General features: G+C 34.9%; 3 protein-coding genes across 8 annotated transcripts in view; 2 read left to right on the forward strand and 1 right to left on the reverse strand.

The window, feature by feature from the left end:
• LOC144434281 (MAM and LDL-receptor class A domain-containing protein 1-like) overlaps nt 1–11287 on the forward strand; it is a 63651-nt gene extending 52364 nt beyond the window's left edge. Inside the window, exons 69-84 of the mRNA XM_078122734.1 lie at nt 39–395; nt 784–927; nt 1250–1521; nt 2127–2217; nt 2729–2878; nt 3461–3589; nt 4004–4132; nt 4477–4689; nt 5590–5730; nt 6060–6238; nt 6835–7003; nt 7635–7775; nt 8259–8527; nt 8923–9157; nt 10797–10895; nt 11079–11287. Coding sequence (XP_077978860.1) covers nt 39–395; nt 784–927; nt 1250–1521; nt 2127–2217; nt 2729–2878; nt 3461–3589; nt 4004–4132; nt 4477–4689; nt 5590–5730; nt 6060–6238; nt 6835–7003; nt 7635–7775; nt 8259–8527; nt 8923–9157; nt 10797–10895; nt 11079–11287 — 2927 coding nt within the window. The remainder of the gene's footprint in view (nt 1–38; nt 396–783; nt 928–1249; nt 1522–2126; nt 2218–2728; nt 2879–3460; nt 3590–4003; nt 4133–4476; nt 4690–5589; nt 5731–6059; nt 6239–6834; nt 7004–7634; nt 7776–8258; nt 8528–8922; nt 9158–10796; nt 10896–11078) is intronic.
• Nucleotides 9263–18030, reverse strand: LOC144433924 (cerebellin-1-like). Of its 6 annotated transcripts, none has more exons than XM_078122333.1 (4): nt 17889–17989; nt 16739–16919; nt 12890–13068; nt 9263–12406 (listed from the first exon to the last, which is right to left on the reverse strand). In XM_078122333.1, exons 3-4 carry the CDS (start codon nt 13062–13064, stop codon nt 11856–11858), a joined length of 726 nt encoding a protein of 241 aa, XP_077978459.1. In that variant the 5' UTR covers nt 13065–13068; nt 16739–16919; nt 17889–17989; the 3' UTR covers nt 9263–11855. The 6 variants fall into 6 exon arrangements, with proteins under 6 accessions (XP_077978459.1, XP_077978458.1, XP_077978456.1 ...); XM_078122332.1 differs by having other exon boundaries at nt 12890–13074; XM_078122330.1 differs by lacking the exon at nt 16739–16919 and having other exon boundaries at nt 12890–13074; nt 17889–18030.
• Nucleotides 18031–18416: 386 nt separating this feature from the next.
• Nucleotides 18417–26429, forward strand: LOC144434282 (MAM and LDL-receptor class A domain-containing protein 1-like). Its single transcript, XM_078122735.1, has 12 exons — nt 18417–18425; nt 18966–19095; nt 20026–20175; nt 20658–20920; nt 21309–21399; nt 21684–21821; nt 22190–22449; nt 23096–23333; nt 24301–24651; nt 25030–25146; nt 25645–25785; nt 26155–26429. Exons 1-12 carry the CDS (start codon nt 18417–18419, stop codon nt 26427–26429), a joined length of 2163 nt encoding a protein of 720 aa, XP_077978861.1.
• The last annotated feature ends 7 nt before the right edge of the window (nt 26430–26436 follow it).

A 26436-nucleotide genomic window follows, 5' to 3' on the forward strand; every position in this document is an offset into this window, starting at 1 on the left:
ATAAAAATGAATCTATTTTTTACCTTTTTCAAATACAGGTTACTACATTTACATTGAGACATCAAGTCCAAGGATAGAGGGAGATAGAGCTGTATTAATGACTGAAGGGCTACCAGCTACTGACCAAAATGGCAACTGCTTCTCATTCTGGTATCATATGTATGGTGTAGATATTGAAGTTCTCAACATCTATGTCCAAGTCATTGGGCAGTCAGGCCGAACTATGATTTATCGCAGAGAAGGTAGCTATAGTAACCAATGGAACTATGCTTCTATGACCATACAAAGTGAGAATGACTTCAAGATTATCTTGGAAGGTGTACGAGGAGAGAATATATTTGGTGACATAGCCCTTGATGATATCATGTACAGCGTTGGACCATGTGCCCCTACTGGTGAGTTCTAAATATTACACTTATAGTTATACAACCAATGTCTCATGATCAATGCCAGCCATCAAACTTTACTATGATAGCAATGATAAAATGTAGTTATATCATCAGTTCTTAATATACACCCTGGTGACTACGTCACGACAACACACATGCTGTCTACATGTATGTTGTCATGACAACATGTGTCTATGTCATTGGTTCTGCTGTGTTCAATAAAATGAGTCAAAATGCTTAAAATTGCCATTATTACTTTCCCTGATTTTTAAAAAAATATTACTGGTGATGATAGAATTATGTTGTTCCCCAACATTTTTCTTCACTCGGGCAGAAAATACACGTTACCTAAGATTGTCACTGCTTGTCTATACTGTGTTTTCTTTCCATGTAGTTGGTTTCTGTGACTTTGAAGCTGACATGTGTGATTGGACTGCGGGTCCAATGGGTAATTTTGATTGGGTCAGACAGAATAGTGATGATGCCGGGTCATCTAGTGATGGACCTACATTTGATCACACCACAGAGTCTGGTACAGGTAAGAATTTCAAATTAACAGGCAGTCACATTTAACATCACACACGTAAATTTCTGATGATATATCATATGTCTAGTGGTGGCAGTAATATACCTGATAAGATTAAATAAATTATTCTGATGGTTACAAAATCATGATTTGTGTATGACGTTATTATTATTATACATCTTTCTGCTGTCCCATGGATTAAAGATTGAAAAACTAAACAAAGAGCAAAGAGAAGGAAGAACAAATTTCAAAGCTTTCATGTTTGAGTATTAAAAAGCATTTTACTCAATATGTTAATTTGCATGCTATTCTCTCCTCTTATTTTTCTCCGAAGGACATTATGTATTTGCATCAACATCACTACCAAGGAATATTGGAGACTCTGCCAGTCTTATTAGCTCTACACATAAACCAAATCAAACTGGTGACTGCTTACAGTTCTGGTATCACATTACTGGTAATGGAGTCAGTGGACAGGGATATGGTTCACTTCTGATCTATTACCGCACTAATGGACCCTATAATGTCTTATGGAGTAAGGCAGGCGATCAAGGTGATATCTGGAGATATGGTGCTGTTACTATTAACAGTCAGGCTGACTATGAGGTGGGTCTAGAGATCCTTGTCTTTGGGTATAATAGCATAGTTTTATACCTGAGACCATATGACACATTATGTATAACACATTGTGTTAATGTTTAATATGATTATAAGCAGGGCTATAAGTTCTGCCTGGAAAGTTTTCTGACAGTCTACAAGATTTAGTTATGAAGCATAAAATCAATTAATATATAGATAACTATATTAAGTTATCATTCATATAATACAATATCAGAGAGTGGTATTGCTAGTCATGTACATGTAGAACATGATTTTCTATTCAGGATGGTCAGAGAAAACATATTCAAGCTTTTAGCTGATGATCGACATCAAAATATCCCAAAGGAAGATGAACCTTACACATGCTTCTCTGAAGATCATAAGTCTTAACCAGCTATTATGAATGCCTAGCATTTAAAAATCCTCCCCCCCCCCCCAAAAAAAAAAAAAAAAAAAAAAAAAAAAAAAAAAAAAATAATAATAATTAAAGATCTAGAAAAACCTGAAGCTATGGAAGGAAAGGGCAGAAGCTATATTTGCATTTTATTGATAGACTAGTATTAGTAGAAGTCAGGGAATTCAACATTTTCTCATCAACTTTGAATTGACAGATAATTTTTGAAGCTAGAATAACTCAAACTGGAGCAGGAGATGTGTCTTTAGACGACATTGAGGTGACACCAGGACAATGTCCACCACCTGGTTAGTATGACTTATATATGAATTTTGATATTTATTTTGATTTCATATCTGTACTGTATATATTGTATGATAGAATGAGTATTCAGTACAGAATATGTGTTCTGTCCAGTAGAAATTACACTAAGGAACATTTCATAAGTATTGTATGGCAGACCAGGTCTATTCAATTCAGACTGTATTTTGTCTGGTATAAATTGGGTGTAAGAAAGCCATGTACTTTTCATAGTGTATTTAATGTTGATTTCATTTGATAATATGGATACTCTGATAATGTGTTAAATTCATACAGGTATTAACTTCTCTGTACACTTTTTGTGATTTACATTGTACTTGGAAAAAAACAGTCCGTCTATGAAGTATATTTGTATACATCAAATCAGCTGATGTATAGTATACTATACCAAAAGAATGTGTTTACAGTTAATACTCAAACCGCAGATAGCAGAGAAGTTCACCAACCTGTATATGATAATTAATAAACAAATTATTTGTGTTTTCAACTTGACCCAAGGTTTCTGTGATTTTGAGGAAGGTTTCTGTTCATGGACTAATCCTAAACCAGTAGAAGGCTTGGATGATTCCAACTGGTTACGAGGACAGGGAGGTACTCATACAGACTACACTGGGCCATCCTTTGATCACACACTGGGTGATGGTAAAGGTAGGTACTCTGATACGTACAGTGTGCAATGGGCCATGCTTTGATCACACACCGGGTGATGGTAAACATAGGTACTCATACAGAGTACACTGGGCCATGCTTTGATCACATACTGGGTGATGGTAAAGGTAGGTACTCATACAGCATTGGGCCATGCTTTGATCATACACTGGTGGTAAATTAAAGGTAGGTATATACTCATACAACATATACTGGGCCATCCTTTGATCATACATGGTACATGTATATGGTACTTCTGATAGTCTTCAAGACTTGATTTCACTCCAGTAATACAGTCAGTAAGAAACTGTTATGATAAGTTTGTCCAATGTACAAATTAGGAAGACTGATCAAGGTGAAATTGATCCAAGTCTTCAAACAATTAATATTTGCAATTGTAATTTATAATTTTTTTTTTTTTTTTTTTTTAAATTTTATTTCCAAAACAATTTTCTTTGCTGGTTTGTCTCTCTGTCTCACTCTCTTCTCATCTGTTCTCTTCTCTCTCCCTCCCTCCCTCCATTCCTCCCTCTCCTTTCTTTATTCCCTTTTAATAAGTCTTTTTGTACCATCTATTATCAGGATACTTTGCCTTTATTGAACCAAACAGAATGTCTAACGGAGATAAAGCTTGGCTGATGAGTGAACATCTCAACCCAACATCGGGATCTTGTCTAACATTCTGGTATCACATGTATATGAATGGATCTGGTAAGCCAAAGTCACTCTAGTCACAATCTTACATTGTCACTCAGTGTCTTTATATCAACATCACTGTCAGCTTTACTATTGTATTATCCCACATCTGCAGTACACTTATTGGAAATCTGTATCTATGACTACAACATTGTAGTTATGTATTGATAAGAAATGGCAGTCAGAAATTATTGCTTAGTTTAAAATGAAGAATTATCATACTTAATTATAAGCTCTTTTGTCCTGGTCGAATTTATTTTGAGATTATTGACTGCTAGAAAATCACATATAAGTAAAAAACTAAGTACATGTATAAAGTTTGACGAAATGAATGGCAAAAGTTTAAATTTGTCTTCAAATACACAAATGTAATACATATCATATTTAATTAGTGTTGTTACATAATAATCTATTGTGCTTTTGCCTCAGTATCTGTTCAAGATGTACATACCGCAACTGCTGACACCAGACCATGTACGAACAGAACCAGGCTGTTACAAACAGGGAAAAACTTGTCTCAGCATGTTGGAACAGCAGAGGCTTTTATTACAAACCATGGTTTGATAAGAACAGTTTTATATATATGGCCTCTTTATGTGTACATGAAATGCCAAGGCAGGGGAACTGGAAATATGTTTGTGAATGATAACTAACATGTAAAGTGGCCTAATTACAACTGAATTTATGAAATGATAGAATGTAAGTCTCTGTACTTCCAATATTCTGTGCCAAGTGTTGTAAATATCCTCTTTGTAACAGGTTCCATTCATCCATGGTCTGATGTCAGCAGTTGTAACAAGTCTTCACAGAATACATGTGTCCTTATTACTTATAATTATTTGTATCCACACACTAAATTCCACAATTATAATATTATTATTATTTTGCTTTGTGTTGCTCAGATGTTGGTACTTTGAATGTTCATCTGTATACTGGAAACGCACCATCTTTGTTGTGGTCACAGACTGGTGACCATGGTGATGTGTGGTTGCCAGGACAAATATATATTGTTAGCTCATCAGAATATCAACTTATATTTGAAGCTATCAGAGGGTCATCTAGTAAAGGTGATACTGCTGTTGATGATGTCATGTTTACTGACACTGTCTGTTCAGGTGAGAACGGTAGTATATATTTTTTTATAAAACATGTTTCAAATTTGACCTCAATTTGTTAAGTTTTATGACCTAATTAATGGACTGAATGCAAGGAACAGGAAGCGGGATGGAATGCAGTAGAGCTGTGAATAGATTTGAAACTAATCTTTGAAATGACAACAAAACTAGTTCAATTGTGAGTGGATATAGTTTGATATTTACAAAATTGATATTACAGACATAAAGGTAAACGGGTAAACATTAATAGTTTGTCATATTGTAGATAAAACATTAAAAACTTTTTCGTGGCTGCCAAGTTGTGATCATTACCTTAAGTGTTGATTTCCTTTCAGCACTCACCACACAGGCTCCATCAACTACACCTCTCATGTATCGTAAGTATCATTTCGAAAATTTTGATTTTTTGAGTTCAGAACCTGAACAAAAAGGCCCCGATATGCAAGTACATGTACTTGAGGTGACATCAATCTCTGAAGGAAATAAAAACAAATAAAAGATAGTATATGTGCTTTCAATGCTCTCACTTTTATAACCAGTTCCTTTGTATATTCAGATATAGTTAAAAGTGAGTTGAATTGCCAGAGTTATGTATTATCATCACCACCCTATATACAGTTTGAATATTTTTCACAGGCATATGTATGACCTAGCTGTGACTTCTCTGAATTGGGACTGGTCACTGGTATTTATTTTTGCTATATGCCAGGCCCTAGTCACCGAAACCTATCATATTGTGTCTCTCATATCTTGTGATTGTATGTGTTTTTTTTGTGATTATGTATTCTTTGTTTGACTAGTAAATAAATGAAGTTGTGTAAGGGTAATTTATCCATTTTATGTGTATATATATTTATAGTTAGTTTTGTGTATACTAAATGTAATTTATTACACATCCAGAGTATGATTGTGACTTTGAGGTTGGTTTCTGTGACTGGCGTCAGGACCCAGCTAATGATCTAGATTGGCTGAGAAATAAAGGTGACACAGCAACAGATTATTCAGGACCATCCTTTGACCACACCTTAGGAACTGATCAAGGTTAGTATAATGTCATTCTCTGTTTGCAACTCTGCTGACTCGATCAAGCACACTCATTTGTGTGAAAGGGAAATATTCAGCTATTATGTGGAGTTGAGGGTTGCAAAGTTTGACTTTATATAAATGTAGGCAGACAGATCTGACAGTTAAATGGGGAAAAATTTTGGATATCTGTTTATGAATGAAATACATCACAAAAAGTGTCTGCTAATGATGCAATAAAAAATTATATACGGTATATCCACAAAACATTCACTTTATATTATGTACTCATAATGTGAACAGAACCGACTAGTTTGTTATGCGATGTACAAAATGTTCTTTTTCAGGTTACTATGTCTACATAGAAGCAACCAATCAGGATGCAGGTGATAAAGCAAGACTGATATCAGCTCTAGTGCCCTCTAGAGGTGATGGATACTGTTTACAGTTTTGGTATCATATGTTTGGCAGCTCTGTAGGTGAACTCAATGTCTACATTAGAGAAGACAATGGGCAAGAAGTCATGGTAAATAACATATTTTAGGGTGTTTTAGTTGTACAAGTCTTGTGTTATGCCCTTTGAAAATTACCAATCCAAACTTGCATAGATATGGAATGAAAATTTGTTAAAATAGTAACTATATAGTGTTATTTGTTAATTTCAGATTTAGATATCTCAAGGTGATTAGGCCTAAATATTTTCTTATTATAATATTAATAGCTGCTAAGTTATGTATGTGAAGTGAATCAGATATGAAATTCTGTTTTTTATGAGTGTGCTTTCTTGTTTGAACTGTTGTAGCTAACTGTTAGATTGATATAATTTCATGACAACGTTAGTGAAATGGTATAACAGAACTAGAAAATATGATATAATTCTACACAGTGGTCAGAGTTTATATATCATTCAAACTAAAGATTATAATGTGCAAGCAGTTTGATCTGGTGTGGTTTACGATCCTTATCAGAATGACAAATTCCAAAGATGAGGGTCGACGATCAAGACAGATCTAAAACTCAGTACTCAAAAACTTTGAACTGATTGACTGTGCATTATAACCTTTGCAAATCATTTGATCAACCAATCTGATGAACATGTTTGGTTATTTTATTTTTCCATAGATCTGGAGAAGAATGGGTAGCCAGGCTAATGAATGGAGATATGCACAGAGAGAATTGCAACCATCTAGGAATTATGAGATCATATTTGAAGCTGTGAGAGCTACTCACTACAGAAGTGACATCTCATTGGATGATATTTCAGTTACACCTGGATTATGTCCACCACATTGTAAGTGTACACCTGTTTATTTTGTTATATAATTATGAATTCATTTGACTTGTCATGCATTTCTCTTTATCCATAATTCTTTCTTTCTATAAAAACATTTTGCCTGAAACAAGTAAATGTAGTTGTTTGAATCCCCTTTCTTTGTGACTTGGATATATTACTTTCATTGTAAGTATATGTACTATATATATATATATATATATATATATATATATATATATATATATATATATATATATATATATATATATATATATATATATATATATGTATATATATGTATATATATATATATATATATATATATATATATATATATATATATATATATATATATATATATATATATATATATATATATATATATATATATATATATATATATCTTGTAACTTTACATCATAAGAAAAATTATTTCCAAATTGATTGCATATGGTTGATAAAACAAGAAACCACAAAGTGTTTTGCACAGTATCAAGCTGATAGACATATCATATATTTATCTTAATAGAAAGATATTATGTAGGTTGCAAATGATCTCAGATTTAACTTTTAATTACAATGTTGGCAAGTTGTGTTTACAGCATAATAAAATTAGTCTAATCATGTGTTGATCACATTGTCTTTACAGTTGAATGTGACTTTGATTTTGACTTCTGTGGTTGGTCAAACTCTGACAACTCAGATGATTTTGATTGGATGAGGGGCTACAATGGAACTGAAACTGCTGGCACAGGGCCAAGTATTGATCACACAACAGGCACTCAAACAGGTAGACTATATTTAGTAACTCACACAATAGACAGTGGAGTTTCTCTTCCCTCCACTGTCTTTACTCACACATACCAGTATATTATGTAGGTGTATGTAGACTCATCTATCCAGGTCATTTACTTAATTAGTAATAAAGTTTGAACATGCCATGGTAACTCTGGATACAAATTACATACTTGTTCATCTTAAGCTTTTTGACTGAACTGAGTTCCTGGTCACAATCATAGACTTAGTTGAGTGATCAGGGACTTAGCTGACTCTGAAAGCTTTATGAACAAGTATACAATTTTTATCCAGGTTTAACAACTTCAAGGTATGATACATGTAGATATGTTTCCAAATGCAACAGAATCATCCCAGTATTTGTTCAGATTTTACATATCATGTGTGCTTGTGTGTTATAACCTTTGTAAATCATTTGATCTACCAAGCTGATGAAATGTTTGGTCAAGTGTCAGATATATTTTTAATTTATCTACAGGTTACTTTGCCTACATTGATACATCAAGTAGTAGATCTCCAGGTGATATGGCTCATCTCATAACAGCTGATGTTACATCAGACTCTGAGAAATGCCTACGATTCTGGTATCACATGCATGGCAGTAACATTGGTACACTCAATGTTTATCAGAGAGACATAGCTGAAATCTTTGTGTCACCAGTTTGGACAAGATCTGGTGATCAAGGTGAGGTATGGAGAAGAGGTTCCGTACCACTGCTGCCTAAAACTAGTGGCAATGACTATCAGGTAATTTTGTATTTTGACCTTTTGAAAAATGGAATTTTAACTGTTGAGATACTGTAAACCTGCATATTTTCACAACTAGAAAATTTTGCGATTTTACAGTCTTCATGTAGTTCACAAAGATTAATTTTCACTAATAACCATACTGGTACATTGCATTATGCAGAAATATATATTTTCGCTACTACTAATATTTTCGCATTTTTGTTTTGTAGCGAAATTAGCGAAAATCTTACGCGAACATTTCCAGGTTTAGAGTATACTACTGTGAACTCACTACAATGATGTATTGGTCCTGATGGACTGTTAATTCTTTACAGTGCTCCCACAGGGACTGTTAAATGAAAACTTTACTGTAGACTTTTAGCACAAAATGTATTCAATTCCGTTCATTGTAGGTGCTATTTGAAGGCATAGTTGGAAATGGAGACCGAGGAGATATAGCCATAGATGATGTCTTGATTGATAACACACCTTGTCAGGCTGAGGGATGGTGTAGCTTTGAAGATGACATGTGTGGTTGGAGTAACGAATATGTAAAAGATGATGATTATGATTGGATAAGGATTGCCGGATCTAGTCCTACCTCTTACACGGGTCCTTCTGTTGATCATACACTTGGTACACCATCAGGTTGGTTGCTTATACTATAATTTTATGTTATACAATAACAGCTCAAGAGGGTGGAGTGATTTAGCTGAAATATATTTTATTTACACCCTGATTTCTGAACTACTACAAAAAAATGAACAGTGGTAAGTCCAAAAAAAAACTGTGTGGTTCTGATTACGATTAATTTAAAAGTAGGTGGGGTAGGTAGATTTTTATTATTTCTTTTATATGCTGTTTTTTCATATGTGATTGTCTAGTTCAGGTAGTTACCATTGTTTTCCATATGGTCTCTGTGTTATTGGTTTCATCCCATCAGATGTACAGCCATTGCAGATTGGAAGAACAGTTTTATATTGTCTTTTTAAGTTGATGTCAGTTTATGCATCCACTATTTCTCGCGATATTTCACAATTTTTGTGATTTTATTTTTTCTTGAAAACATAAAAAAAGTTTAGGGTGGGCGGTGAAAAACTAAGTGGGGTACAGTCGGGTAACGGAACCAAACAATTTTTTTTAGGCCTAATAGGAATGACATACTATTGCTACAGACTTGTCTTTGGTGTTGGTAGTTATTGACCAAATTCAAGTTGTAACTTCAGACGCACACGGTCAATCTCAGAGGTACCAGAATCTCAGGACACGTATTCAGGGGATAAACTCACAAGCACACAAAATATTACTTTTGGTGAAGTAGGTGTATGCTTGAACCAACAATACGAGATCTTTGGATTCATTTTCCTTCACTTACGGCAGTTCAAACTAGATAGAAACAATTAGTTTTCCGTAGTATTCCTACTACGATGCAGATCAGTTACCGTAAGTTAAAGACGTGTTGCTCTCCTCGCTGCCCCGCAAGATCTCTCCCTGTGTAAAGTAGCTTATTAGCATACACCCAACATTCACATTTTATTCAAATCTAAATCTTCATTCCGTAATACAAATATGGTTAGTAAATAACATGTTTACAGTAAACTTCAATTCTTTTCCTTATATAGGAAGTGTTTATGAAGTACAGTTAATTCAATTCAGAGATAATCTATTTTGAAAATACCCTTTTCTACTAAGGCTGAATTCATTAAAAGTTGTGATTTATCACTTGTAGTGACACTTGCAACATTCACTTAATTACAAGTAATAACATGGTCTAGCTCGTATTACTATCTCATTAATCAATTAGACCTCACACGGTCGGGTAACCTAGATACAATTACTGTGTTTATAATACAGTTATATACTTTGTAACACTATACTCTATACCAGAAGATACTAGTTATGAATAGTGGAAATTGACCAAAAGAAACCCTGTAAAAATATTTAGAACCAAGATTTATGGGGAAAATGCACAAGGAGAAATCTACATGAAAAGAGATTTACCATTACCTGAAACTTCGTACAGAGTTTTCACAATGCGTATCAGCTGGCACTCAGAAAATGAATAAAATGCTTCCCATCATTCTCAGTTTTAATACAAATAATGGAGTGACTAGTAAACTGTGCTGCCATCTTTTAATACTGATGTATCTGACCAGCACTCTTTTGAGGCCAGGGAGAACCCACGTGAAACAAAATATTGACTGACCAGCACTCCTTTGCGGCCAGGGAGAACCCTCATGACACAAACTGTTGGCTATTAAATTCGTATGAATTGTTCTTATTTTAGGTTACTATGTCTATATTGAAACATCAGTTGGCAATGATGGAAACAAAGCCTGGTTGATAAGTGAACATCTATCAGCAACTAACACAGGCGCATTCACTGGTAGGTTACTTTTTCAAATATTTTTGAATGACAAATAATTCTCTGTACATACCCGGGCAATTCCATTACAGCCATTTTACTGACAAGAAAACAGGAAACAATTTCTTTGATGAAAACTCTAATACCATCGATTTCATATGTATATGCTCAGCATATGTTTATATACTCTTCTTTTATATCTAGAAAAATGTTTCAAGTTTTGGTATCATATGAATGGAGCTGGAGTAAATGCACTCAATGTATATATGGAGTCAAGTACTCAAACTATGACCAAGATGTGGGCAGAACAAGGAGACCAAGGTGATGTCTGGTATGAAGGAAAATTCACTGTCTCCTCTTCACAGGAATATTGGGTGAGTTTGTCAAATGACAAAAATTGTTTTATCGCATGAAAAGCATTAGATGCTAGAACTCCATGACAGACAAGTGCAAGCGTGGTGTACTTGAGGTATTTGCATCAGAACTTGCAGTGTTCGATCTGTGTGGCTGTATACTTTCACCAGTATAGCAAGAGAAAGTGTGGCAGAAAACACTGCAAATCAGTGCAAATACCCCTGAGTAGCCACATTGGAACTCGCGTGGAATCGGTTCTGTTATTATTATGTTTATCAAAAAAAAAAACCAAGAGTGCGATCACATACTTTCATGTACAACAAATGATGATGCCCTGAGCCTCATTTGCATATCTTTTGCATGCAGGCATGCAATAAAGTTTTTCCCTATACATCAGATTTTAATTGTACCAGACATTAAATTCAACTAGCACCTATAAATTTACACCTTGTGTGTCACATACATGTTTTTCTTTCCATTGACACAATGTAAGAAGCATTGATTACTTTTTGTGTGGCCATTGTTTAAATCTACTTATCAACATATCCCAAAACAAAATATAAAAAAGTGACTTTTTTTCCCTAAACAAATTAGTAAACAGAATATTACTAATTAGAAGATATTTTACTAGTCTGTGTTAGTAAAGAGGAGATAACCAGAAAAGGTTGTAACTTCATAAGCATCACCATAAACAGCAGAGTTGGCTTCATTTCTAGTCCAAAGTTCATCGCCTTGCTTCAGCTCTAAGATAACGCTGTTACTGGATGAACCATGGTTTCTGCTACTTGAATGGCCAGCATATACACATGGTAGTCGCGAATGATTCTTAACCAAACAAAGTTTTAACCTATTTGAATTGTCTCGTAATGCTGTGATTGTGAAGAAGTACACACCGTCTACAGGACAGGTAAATTTACTTGTAGCCCCATCAAATCCGTTTCCAATATTTGTGTAAATTTTGTCATAATGAAGTAACTGAAGACCTGTCAGAAGTCCTGTTGATGAAGTTCGCACAACTGAGAATGCTACTTTCTCAGGGTATCGTACCTGCCCAGTATCTCCTTTTTCTCCCTTTACTCCTGCCTCACCATGTTGACCTTTCAGTCCTGGTTCACCCTTTTCTCCTGTCAGGCCATCAGCTCCACTTGGTCCAGCAGGACCTTGTAAACCATTCTGACCTAGTAGTAGTAGTTAAGTGAAAAATTTACCAATGGGAGACATACATGTAAGGCCAAGAGAAAAAAAATTGTTTCTTGTCAGAATAGTTTGTCTAGGTTTTTTTTTTTTTTTTTTTAAATTCTCAACAAACCTGTCACTCAATGTACTATTTATGGTACTTCTAGATCTCAAAAACATATTTTGATAAATACATCTGGTCCAGTAATCTCATTACTTTGATGCATTTTGTTTTAAAACGTCATGATTACAATATGCTATTTCTAGTTTGATACAGTGAGGTAGAAAGAATTTTTCTCTCCATTAATTGATAATCATCGTAAACCACTGAGACCTCTTAAAACACCATCCATAGCATACCCGCCATTGCGTCAACAGAAATATGTGCTCTGGCTTGCAAGAATGGTAATTGATTTGGAAATGGAGAAATATGTATGCTCCGAGCTTATTATATTGTGTGTACCAACAAAATGCTATTTGCTTACCTGGAATTCCAGGAATACCTGCAGTTCCTGGTATACCAGGTATTCCATGACAGCTGCCACCTTGAAGGCTCTGAGTCTCATTTTCAGTAACAGCTACACTGGAATTCGTCAGTGGTAGACTTGATATAGTCAGAAGACCAATACAGTGTAATACACAGAGTAGAGAGGGCTTCATACTTCTGTTACTTTGTAATCAAAATCACACAGAGAGAGAGAAAAGAAAATACCCCATGTTAGCAGTGATACACTGCATGAACTCTATAATGAAGAACCAACTGCATGTATAATCCTGCAATTATTCCTTGACTTCATTTGTACCATTTTTATCTGACCACAACATGTATCACGATACAGATCAGAAAAATTGACAAATAACAATTGTTTATATACCAAACTTATATATGTGTAGTATATAAGATTTGGAGAGATTCCCTTCATATTTAGCCATTAAGATTCTCACTACCAAATGTAATTTTCCATTTTGTCTCCATATTTTCACTACATAAAAGTCAAGCTATAATGATAACTATAATAATATTATTAAGTAACATGAATTACTAATTGATACTCATTTAAGACTGATTGACTGTGGGTGCTAGCTCCTGTAAAGTATCAATATCAGACCTTCTATATTTCTGTTTTATAAGATTAAAAAAAAACATCAACAGTGCATCTGATGTGTCTACACATCATGAAATTTAATTGAATTGAGTTGTGAAGTCCTGTCATTATAATTACTCTCCATGCTAAGTATGCAATGACAGTCTTATTTTTGTTCTGACCACTGCAGTTATCAGCATGCATAGAGCAGCTTTGCTCTCCAAAGCTGTACTGTTCAAAGTGATGGTGAAGACAGGATACAACAGGACCATGACTTTTTGTGCCATTTTCACCTATGATTTCCTGTTCATTTATTAAATAATTAACTTGTCATGGCACACCTTCACTACATATGCCAAACAACTGAATGTTTAATGGTGTTTTTAAAAACATTGGCCTAACCTGCAAACTCTATGAGGGAGAAAGACATATTTGGGCAAGATCAAAAGTGTGATGAAATCAAATCAAATCATTACTCCATGGTTCAGTTGGCAAATCATACTCAATTGGTAAATCATAATTTATCAGTTCATCTTTAGCTACATTGATGCATTCTCTATAGTATGCTCTGCCTGATGATTCATTGATGTGTGTTGTCAGAACATTTTCCTCTTCAGTGTGTACATTGAACACTTTTTTTCTCAAAAGTCCGTACATCTATGACAAACATAAGATTTTGGAAATTGCACATGAGGACAAATCTGATGCCATACAAGTTGAAATCTGCCATATCCAAATGGTCTCAGCTATGCTTCATCACAAGCAGTACAGTGCAGGGCATGTATAGTTTTATAATTTTCTGTAGCTGGTACATGTACTGGTGGTTTGTTATCTGTACCTCTTGGTGTTGCTAGCTGTGGAAGTCCATGGTTTTCAGCATACCGAAGTATAAATTCAATACAGTGTTTAACTTGTTCGTATGTTAAAGTGGCCATATGGATGAGGTTTGGGTATTTATTTTTGATTTTTAGCACTACTGAACCTCATTAGCACAACTGAACTGAGGTTCAGTAGTGCTATAGGGATCGCCCGGCGTCTGTCTGTCTGTCTGTCTGTGTGTGTGTGTGTAAACAACTTAAACTCAAAAACTGCTGAACCGATTGCCATGATATTTGGTGGGTCCATTACCTTGGGTGTCTAGTTGGGAAATTGTTCAAATCAAAATGATCGCATCACAGATGTGTGATTTGGGTCAAAAAATTTGATTTTTGGTCAAAAAACTTAAACTCAGAAACTACTGGGCAGATTGGTGCGAAATTTGGTGGGAACATTCTTAAGGGGATGTAAAGTAAGATTTGTCCATGACGGGATGATTCCATCAGTGATATGCAAATTAGGGCTAAAAATGTGTCTTTTTGGTTAAAAATCTATAATTCCAAAACTACTGTCAGTGAGCAGATTGGGCTGAAATTTAATGGGAATGTATCTAGGGATGTATGGACAAAGAAATATTAAGCATACCATGATTCCATGAGTGATATGCAAATTAGGTGTAAAAATGTTCATTTTGCGTCAAAAACTTGTATCTCAAAAAGTACTTGGTCACCGAGTCTGAAACTTGGTGAGATGTTTCTGCATGTTATTCTTCAAAACATTTTGACAAAATTGGCCCTAGCAACCATGACCACGCCCTTAGCAACAACCAAATGGCAGTATATTTTGGTCAAATAACAACATCATATGGTAGGCAAATGAATAAACATTCAAAAAATGTATGCAAATACCGTAGCAACCATGACCACGCCCATAGCAACAGCCAAACGGTCGTGTATTTCACAAAGATAACAACAGGGATTAATAGACAATTGAATAAACGTTCAAAAAATGGATGTAAATTTGCCTAGCAACAAGACCACGCCCATAGCAACAGCCAAATAATCATGTATATTGCAAAGATAACAACAGGAATAGAAAGACAAATGAATAAACATTCAAAAAATGTATGCAAATATGCCTAGCAACAAGACCACGCCCATAGCAACAGCCAAATGATCACATATATTGCAAAAATAACAAAGGGGATTAATAGACAATTGAATAAACATTCAAAAAAATGTATGTAAATATGCCTAGCAACAAGACCATGCCCATAGCAACAGCCAAATAATCACATATATTGCAAAGATAACAACAGGAATAGAAGACAAATGAATAAACATTCAAAAAATGTATGCAAGTGTGCCTAGCAACAAGACCACGCCCATAGCAACAGCTAAATGATCACATATATTGTGAAGATAACAATGGAGATTAATAGAAAATTGAATAAATATTCAAAAAATGTATGTAAATATGCCTAGCAACAAGACCACATCCATAGCAACAGCCAAATGATAGCATATATCGTAAAGATAGCAACATGGTTGGATAGGCAACTGGATAGTCATTCACCAAATGAACACTTATTGTTCGCATGTTAGCATTTTTAAAAACTGTACAGTTGTGCTACAACGCCATTGGCGGTATTTTTAATTTATAAAACAATTTTATCATGGCTTCCTACTTGAAAAAAGCAATGTGACACAACATATACCAAGCTCTTGTTTGTAGTTCAATGAACTGCAAAAGCATGATAAATGTGTAAAAATGTTTGTTATTGTACGTACAATAACATTCTCACATATTTGTTGGCTTTTTTCAACGTATTAAGTGACAAACATAGACTGAGACAATGTTGTTTCACTTTTATTTTTCAAGTAGGACGCTATCATAAATTTGTTTTATCAATTAAAAATCCAAAACTAAATACCCAATCCTCATCCATATGGCCACTTTAAGGTATGCTTTGGATGTTTATCTGTGTTTCCATGAATGCGTGGGACTGGACCATTTTGTCTCATATCATATGTATTTAAATACTTCAAAGTAACGTTGTGTTAAATTAAAAATGCTTCTTTACAAACTTCTCCATCATCGTAATATGCATACTTGTGGCGTATTCGTTTCCTGACTGCATCTGGGTTGTCATCATTGCATGAATCTGGATCAAACCCAAGGACAAGTAAAGTGTTTGCGACAGTCAGCACTGCAACAACCATTTCTGATCACTTTGTCTTCAACTTCGATCTTTACGATAGCTAGTACTACTACTATTGATTGAGGACTCACTTTCGCCACTACTAATTCATCGTTCGCTTGACAATTGTGCCGCATGTGACGAAAATTCGTCAATATCGGCACTAAGCTTGTCGTGGATATCATCTGAATCAGGACAACCATCAACTTCGTCATCACCAACAACATGTGTACCTGACATACTGTTTCCGTTGATATTGACATCACCGGAGGATTCAGTTGATCATGGCCTGGCGACGCTGTCACTGGTACATGGTAGTTGGTACTTCATACTCGTGTTGGCTGCTTGAAAATTCCTGACCGAGATCTTCATCTGGGAAGTAGATTTCTCGCTCGGGTCGCTCAGAACTCATGTCTGCAATGGATCGATGTGTGTATATTATTTTCAGTTGCAAATGTCCGCTACATATAGTTGATACGAAGTAAACAAGGTTGACCTTGAATGACCTCAGAAAATCTACTTCCCGGGTCAAGTGACCTCGATCGCGACGATTCGACATCGCGATCTGCGACACGGCAACATAACGTATTATGAGAGCAACTCCGACTAGAAATGTCCGGATATCATCATTTCAACTAGGATTGCATCATATTTATTATTATTATCAATATCTAGTAATACAACTTTCAAAGACCGACATTCTGCAATGAAGTACATTGAAGTGAGTGACACAGGCCCTTCCTATGTAAAAGTAAATGTCGATCATCACCGCATGTTGAACCCCGTCGATACAACTTTTGTTCATGTATTTTATTGTTAGAAACTTCGAAGAAAATCCGCACAAAAAATTATTTTGGCTATTAAACTACTGTATTTACATTATATACTGCGGAAGTGGTAGTTCTATAAGCTAGAGAAGTGCACGGTTAGGAATGAATGACTGAAAGAAAAAATCGTTGCCGACGTGTCACTGCGACTCTGCAGATTTACAGTGGACGCGTACCACGTATAAATCGAACGATTACTCGATTTCTATTGGCGGGACTTAAGGTCCCTTTTGTCATCTGACGGCTCATATAATTGTGAATTGAAAATACTGACTATGAAAAATGTCACTGTTCAAATTAAAGTTTCATCATAGCAAGCAAAATAACTCCAGTCAAGTTCCACAAAAAAATAATATAATTCTATATATGCATGGTTGCAGTCTAAAAAATGATTTATATATTATTAGTGACTTCTAAGTTTCTTAATTAATTGTTAGTAAATAACACTCACTCAAAGTTTTGTATACAGAATTATTAAAGGTTAATTCAAAAAATTACACAGTGAAGTAATCTTAATAACTTTTAAGGTAGCTAACAGATGAATTATAACATTTACCTGCTATTGTCTGTAACAATTCCTGTATGTGTTAGAAGGTATGTCTACTTGGTATAATGCCAGTGTTTCTATGCAGCTGTATATAGTCTGGTCACTGCATGGTCAGTCGGCTTTATATAGCAGTCCCTTTTATTGTACTTGTCAGTAATTATCATACTATCGAAATGAATGCAATGTGTGACAAGACATACTTAAAGCAAGGAACTCATTCAACATATAGTATGTGTATCCTGCAATGTATCCTGTTTATATTCTCAAGGAACTCATTCAACATACATTTGTACTTAGTATGTGTATCCTGCAATGTATCCTGTTTATATTCTCAGACAGACTTAAAGCAAGGAACTCATTCAACATATATTTGTACTTAGTATGTGTATCCTGCAATGTATCCTGTTTATATTCTCAGACAGACTTAAAGCAAGGAACTCATTCAACATATATTTGTACTTAGTATGTGTATCCTGCAATGTATCCTGTTACTTCTTTGTTTGTACAGATATGAATTTGGGCTTATATCAGCAAATTATGACGTTGGTTTGTCCAGGAAGTACCACTTGGGTGGTTTTTTGTAAACTTTGAAGCTAATCATGTGATTCATGACGACACAGTGTACGTGTACATATTGGTGTACATTGTCTCTTTGTGCCAAAATATAATGACGTAAGCAAGACGAGTATTGTATGTGGGTACACAGAGATAATAATAGTGTATGACATGCTCTGACAGTTCAATGTGTGCTAGTTTTGGGTATTGACTATTGTATAGATATACGTATTAGATAAAAAAAACCTTGGGTCTGAAATATTGATAGGGATTATTTTAGGGATGTCAACATGAAGAACAAGATGAAACCACATTATTGATATGCAAATTATGCTCTAAAAAGTATGATTTTCAGTCAAAAGTAAAAAGTAAATGATGGAGTTATTGGATGATTGTTGGTCAGAAGGTTCCTCAGAATGAGAGTTTCATGATACAAAAGCAAAATAAAAGAGAGTTTTAGAGAATTCAGATGAAATAAGTCACATTTTTTGACAAATCTTGTGACATTAGTATATTCTATATTTTTTTCAGATTATATTTGAAGGAATACGTGGTAGTGACAATACTGGAGATATTGCTATAGATGACACTGAACTTGATGATGGTCCTTGTCCTGTTGTTATACCACCAACAACATTGCCACCACCTACTCCTACATATCGTAAGTTTATCAAACATTTTTGTGTTCTCTAGTAACCAATGTGGGAATGTTTTTCCAAGTCTTAAATGTTAGCCTGCAGAGTAGAGTGTAAGATATTTAGTTAGTCATTACTCTGAATATATATTACAATTAACCATCCAATATAGGAGAGTGGCTATTTTATATCAAAGACCACAAAATTAGATGGGATAGCTGCAATATTACCAGACTGGTACTTGAACCTTCAGTTTAAAACTAAAACTATTTTCACAATATGTTGATACAGCTGTGATAATTTATTGAATTGACTGTTGGCTCATTAGGGAGTTCAAGTTCGATAAACTTGCATTGTAATGTTTTGGGACTTCCAATGTTTACACTATCTTAATCACAGGGTGATTAGAATGGCACAGCAGAGGGAACCACTATCACCCACTTGTGTAATCTACCACATTGAAGAACAATAGATTCAGTTTGTGTCTATCTTAGAAACCGAAGGCTTGATTACCGATGACATAATTTGTTTTGATTATTTAGGGAATAATTTCCAAATATTGCCTGATTTGTAATTAATGTATTCATCTTCAGCTATCAGAAAGCAACCATGGCTTTAGGAGGACATTTACTACCAATGTAGACATTTACTACCAAAATTACGAAAAAATCTCATTTGAATAGGTGGCATGATGTTTAGTACATTTCACACAAGGTTTTTTGTTACCAATTACACAAACACAACACAGATGTACACAGATAGCATGCATGCATATAAAATGATACATTTTATCACACTATGAACACAGAAACATCAACTATTAGATGAAACAAGGGCATTTCTAATGAAGAACTTTTCATTTGTTGTAATTTTGAAATGGATATTGGTTGTACGAATTCATTTGCTTGAAAGCATATAAAGTAAAATTTTTAAATGTATTGTCAACTTTTACACAGCTCCAGACTATCACAACTGTGACTTTGAACAGTCTATGTGTACATGGACTCAAGAACTTACTGATGACTTTGATTGGACAAGGAAAACTGGAGCTACATATACAACTGGTACAGGACCATCATATGACCACACAACTAGCTCTGAAGATGGTAAGTTGTAGAGAATTTATTTTCACTTCGTTATTTATCTGCACTGCTCAGAAACAAGTCAATATTAGAAATGTGTCTAGGGAATGGATAATGATCTTCATATTTCTCAAAAATAAGTTTTTAATCAATTTATTTTGTGATAATATGCATAACGAAAGAATTTAAAGCTTTCAATCATAACAGTGCTGATGTAAGAGAAAAAGTTGAAAATATAAGTAAGCCATTAAAATTGAATATAAAAAATCTGCGTACTGTACGGTAGATGAAAAAGCCATACTGATTGTCAATGAGTCAAAATAAGGCTCATATATAAAATATCACTCGACGGAAAACGTCATTATAGATTTTACATGCTGTTGGAGTAAAAATAAGGTTCCTAAAAATGATACTGTACAAAAAGTTATTATTTCATAGATTTTACATACCATGAAAAATGAAAGTGAAATGAACTCTGAACTCTTAACTGTGTGTATTTGCACTAGGTTATTATGTCTATATTGAAGCGTCTAGTCCACGGGTACCTGGAGACAAGGCACGTCTTATCTGTGGAACATTCAACTATCATAGTCCTGATGGTATCTGTATGAAGTTCTGGTACCATATGTATGGTCCAAATGTAGATAACTTGAATATCTATATGAGAATAGATGGACAGAGTGATACTTTACTATGGTCTAAGTATGGAGACCATGGCCCTCATTGGAACTATGCACAGATTCATATACAAGAAACAAGAGATTTCAGGGTATGTAGTATAAAAAGAATGATTTAGATTTTATCTCACTTAATGATAAGGTTATACTAGTCTCAGTTGAACTTGTCATTGGTCATTCATTCTTTCTCACTATGATTCATATATGAAGAAGTAATTACTCTGCATTAGTATGCACAAAGCAAACCTCTTCAGTTCATATTTGATTGCAGTGATGGTACCGGTATGTCTTGATGAGTTTTTACAATGATGTAATTATTAAACCCATAGAAGTGACATATAGTATGCATTAGAGAGTAAATTGCTGCATAAAATGGTGTCACAGTGTGTTGTCTCAAATGAAATGTCAGCTATTGAATACAGTTCTGAATTAGAGAATTCTTTGTGTAACTTTATTTCACCTTCTTAATCCTTGTACTAGATCCTAGTGGAAGGTACAATAGGTGATGGTTGGCTTGGTGATTTGGCACTGGATGATATCTTCTTTAATACAGGACTTTGTCCATCATCAGGTAAAGTGTCTGTGTTTTAGATTTTGACATACTTAATTGACCTTTGACATCATGATATGTGAAACTATACTTCATAAAAAATAGGTTTTGTGTTTCCAATAAGCATTATCTGTTTGACAGAAAAACATTTGTGCACATGTGGTCATAAATTATATTTGTGGAATACAAACTATTGAGCTCACTTTCTTTAACATTCGAATTCATTGGATAGTGCCAAACTTGCAAGATTCCAAAACTTCAGAAGCTAGCTGGTCAGTATGACTGACTCTGTTTTTGCCCTACAGATACATGTGACTTTGAAAATGGTTTATGTGGCTATAGTCAGGATATAAATGATGACTTTGATTGGACTCTACATCAAGGTGAAACTGGTAGTGGTGGTACAGGACCATCTTATGATGTCACATATGGTACAACCTATGGTAAGTAATAATAACTTAAATTTAAAATTTGTTTTATTACCTTTGAACTTCAGAGTATATGAAAGAATATGAATTTCAAGCCTATTGAAAATTAGCCCTAAAAGTTCGATTTTCTGCAAATTATCCTTACTTTTAACAGCAAATATATAATGTCAAAGATAAGATAGAATTCCAATAAACATGATTATAACTTAGGTTTATGATTTTTTCCATTGAAAAAATAGCAAATCAAAGACTGGATGATGCTTAGTGAGTTCTTGGCTGGCTAGAAATATAATATGAATCAGCCATGTTGTGTAATGGAAAATTTGTATGTTAATCCATAGGGCATGTGTGATGGTCACCATTTAAAAAAATTGTGTTTGTAGGTCATTACATGTATGCTGAGATGTCATCACCACGTTTGCCTGGAGACAAAGCTCATCTAGATAGTCCTGTGTATGACATCACCTATGATGCTAGGTGTCTGCGATTCTGGTATCATATGTATGGTGCTGATGTTGGTGAATTAAATGTCTATACTAAGCAGTCTGGTGCATTAACCACTAAGTTATGGGGTCTTACTGATACAAGTATGTCTGAATGGCATGTAAATGAGATTACAGTGAATGCAGCGAGACCGTATCAGGTGAGATGTATATACGGTTTGATACACATTGTGTAGTGAATGCAACAAGACCATATGAGGTGAGGTAAATGTCTAGTTTTTAATACACATTCAGTTACAGTTGACTGTTGAGTCACATTCAGATATTAAACTCCCTCTACATTCCCACATTGTCAGTACAGGTGTCATTTAGAAAAACAGTGAGTGGAAGTCTGCAGAACCGATATCTACATTTTGCAATTATAATTTTTTTTGCAGTAATATTGTTTTATTACATTTAACAAGCAAGACTGAACAATGGTAAAACCAATTTTCATACTTGTATCTGAGCGGAATATTGTTGACATATGAGTTTTCATCAAATATAACGATTCCTGTTTACAATTGAGAATAACAACATGATTTTAACAGTCATTGACCAGTAGTGAGATATTTAGAGACTAAGCTTATGTGTGTTTGTGACAATACCAGTAATAGTAATACTATAAATCTACTTGGGAGAATAAGGAGTCATCCTCCCAGACTCAGTTCTTGTGTTTTGTGACAATTGAATATATTTATAATGAAGTTTTTATACCCTTCAAATATATTTCACTCACTGAATGAAAAAATAATAAAGTAAACAAATATGAAAACTAATATATTTTGTTTCTATTTTCATTATTAGATCACTTTTGAAGCAGTGACTGGAGACGGTTTCCAAGGTGACATTGCGCTTGATGAGATAGAGCTGAAGAATGAGGCATGCTATCCATTTGGAGACTGTGACTTTGAACATGGCGACACCTGTACTTGGAAGAATGGGGAGCCAGCCAGGGATGATATTGATTGGGTGATGGGATCTGGGGAAACCGCAACAGGTGGTACAGGACCTATAGCAGATCACACTCTAGGAACACCATTTGGTATGGCAATATGTAGAATACATTTTAGTTATAATGACTTTTAGATGAACAAAATGGTACATTAATTAATACCAAATTGAATATATTTGAGCAAAATACTTTCATTCGATCCATGTATTATGAGTTATTTGTGTTTGCAATGTGAAAACATGTCATAAACATGTTAATTTATTTTAAATATTTCAGTGATAACTCAGAGTAATTGTCATATATTGCTAACACTGTGGATTTAACAAGTTATTATACCATGCACAAGCCAAGTTGAACAAAAAATGAGTAAATGAATAATATACTCTGGTCATTCTACATCATGACAACTCGCGTCTACGTCATGACAATGCATGTCTACATCATGACAACTCGCGTCTACATCATGACAATGTGTCTATGCCACTGGTTCTACTGTGTTCAAAATATGAATCAAAACAGTCAAAATTGCCATTACTTGGTCACTTTCCCTGACGTTTCTTTGCTGTTACTGGCGCTGGTATAATTATGTTATTCTTCAATATTTTTCTTGATTCAGCCGGAAAAACTCTTGACCTAACGGTTGTTCCATACTCATCTAGTGACTCGTAGTGACAAAGGCCCCTCTAAGGTCACTCATATTTTCCTTGGCTGAACATGAAATATATTGGGGAATAACATCTAATTATAAGTGCTACTGAATGGACTAAGATCTTCCCAGAGTCAGAATAATGGCATTTCAAAGTGTTTTGATTCAAAAAATGAAGATCTGTAGGAATGTATTAATAGTAATAAAAAGGAACAAGCTTTTACTCTTAATTATTTTACTTGACCTGCCAAGACTGAAGTTTGAATTTTGAAAGAAATGAGTTCCATATACAACAGATCAGAAAATAGAATACATGATGATGGTCGTTTTGTATGCTACATCTCTGATGAATGAATGTTAACTTTCAATTGTTGTACTATTTCATAACTTGTTATTGTTTCTGACCACCAGGTACATATCTGTTTGTTGATTCCTCATTACCCCAAGTACAAGGTGATACAGCTTGGCTGGTGTCAGGTCTGTTTGACAGTATGAGTGACCGTTGTCTTAGATTCTGGTATGCTATGGATGGCGTCGATGTAGGGACACTGACTGTCTATCAATGGCCAGTCACACAGCCAAGTCCAGGTACCGTAGTTTTCACGCTGAGTGGAGAGCAAGGAGAGGACTGGTTTGAGGCTTATGTACAGTTGCCAGCACCAGGTGAAGTGTATGAGGTTATTATTGAAGCTGTTATTGGACCTGATGTGATGGGTGATATTGCAATTGATGATATCACTTTTGCTGATGGTGTCTGCCCGAGTAAGTGGCTTATATTACATATATACACAGCTACCCATTTTTGGCTTTCACTATTCACTATTTACAGCTACAGAGGTCCATACAATATTTTGTATCATATATGACACAGCCGTAGATTGTAAAACTGCCACATGGAGACTATCTTTACTGTCCTATGCAAATTTGTGTTCTTGCTGAATAAGGAAAAACCTAGCCTCAGCCAGGATGGAAATTAGTTGCAGCTTAAATCCATGTACATCTCTAAGGACAAGAATGTTTGCAATCTTTTGATCGATTTTAAGTCGTCACATTTTTCAACTCACACCATGTCATGTAATAGCTCAGAGACTTATTTGTGTTAAATTTGTTGGTAAATGTTTCCAATTATTGCCTTTCCAGCTCCACCTCCGCCATGTGAATTTGAATGTAATGATGGCACAGGGACTTGTCTACCAATGACACAAGTGTGTGATTTTAATTCTGACTGTTTAGATGGTGCAGATGAGGCGGTCTGTGGTAAGTCTACTGTTTGCACTGTTTAGATGGAGCATATGAGGCTGGTTGTGATAAGTCTACTGTTTGCATTTTATGCTGGTGCAGGTGAGGCTGTCTTTGCAATTGGTAAGTGTACTGTTTGCAATGTGTAGATGGTGCAGATGAGGCTGTCCGGTAAGTCTACTGTTTGCACTTTATACTCTTGCAGATGAGGCTGTCTGTGGTAAGTCTACTGTTTGCACTGTTTAGATGGTGCAAATGAGGCGGTTTGTGGTAAGTCTACTGTTTATCCTTTAGACTTGGTGCCAATAAGGCTGTCTGTAGTAAGTCTACTGTTTGCACCTTTTAGATGGTGCAAATGAGGCGGTGGTGGTAAGTGTGGTAAGTCTACTGTTTGCCCTTTAGACTTGGTGCAGATAAGGGTGTCTGTAGTAAATCTACTGTTTGCACTTAGATGTATCAGATGCATGTTTAAATGTTCACTTGTTGACAATATATTGTTGGTATATTCCTGTACAGGTTACCATTGTACATTTGAACAAGACCAGTGTGGTTGGAATGATACAAGTAATGGACAATACAAGTGGAAAAGATGGCGTGGAGCCACACCAGCATCTAATACAGGACCATCTTATGATCACACCACATACACTGCTGCAGGTAGGTACAATCAACCTCCATAACAATGTCAGAAATAACATTGCCCTCAACTGGTGAAAACTGTGTATGTGTCATTCTCAAAGTAAGTTTCCTTGAGGAAATTGCAGTGGTTTGTGCTAGTTTGATTTACAGTCTTGTGCATTATCTCAAGAGTAAATAATTTAAGAAATCTGAATGAAGAAAATTATTGAAGAATAATACACCAGAGACAGAGCAATTTTTCATGATGATTTTCAACATTTTGACTCATTTTGTGGATTGCAAACACAGTAAGATAAACAAATGTGGTGACACGGAGTCACCAGAAAGCAATCCAATATTTATTGTTGATTTATAATTTAAAATGATGTTGACATTGTGTTCTGACAGGTTGGTACATGTATGTTGACACCAATGATGGTGGTGGTGTAGACTGGGGTAAGTTCTCTAGTCCATTGTTACAACACTCTTACTCCACATGTGAGATGAGGTTCTGGTATCACATGAAAGGTGAAGACATTGGAACATTGAGAGTTATCATCCAGGAAGGAAATGACTACTCCTTTGAAGTCTGGAGAGTTGATGGTGACCATGGTGATAACTGGAATATTGGACTGGCAATCATTGGTCACATACATGACTCTTTTACTGTAAGTATGATATAAAAAAATA

This window comes from Glandiceps talaboti, chromosome 4 (genome assembly GCF_964340395.1).
Source record: "Glandiceps talaboti chromosome 4, keGlaTala1.1, whole genome shotgun sequence".
Classification (NCBI taxonomy): domain Eukaryota; kingdom Metazoa; phylum Hemichordata; class Enteropneusta; family Spengelidae; genus Glandiceps; species Glandiceps talaboti.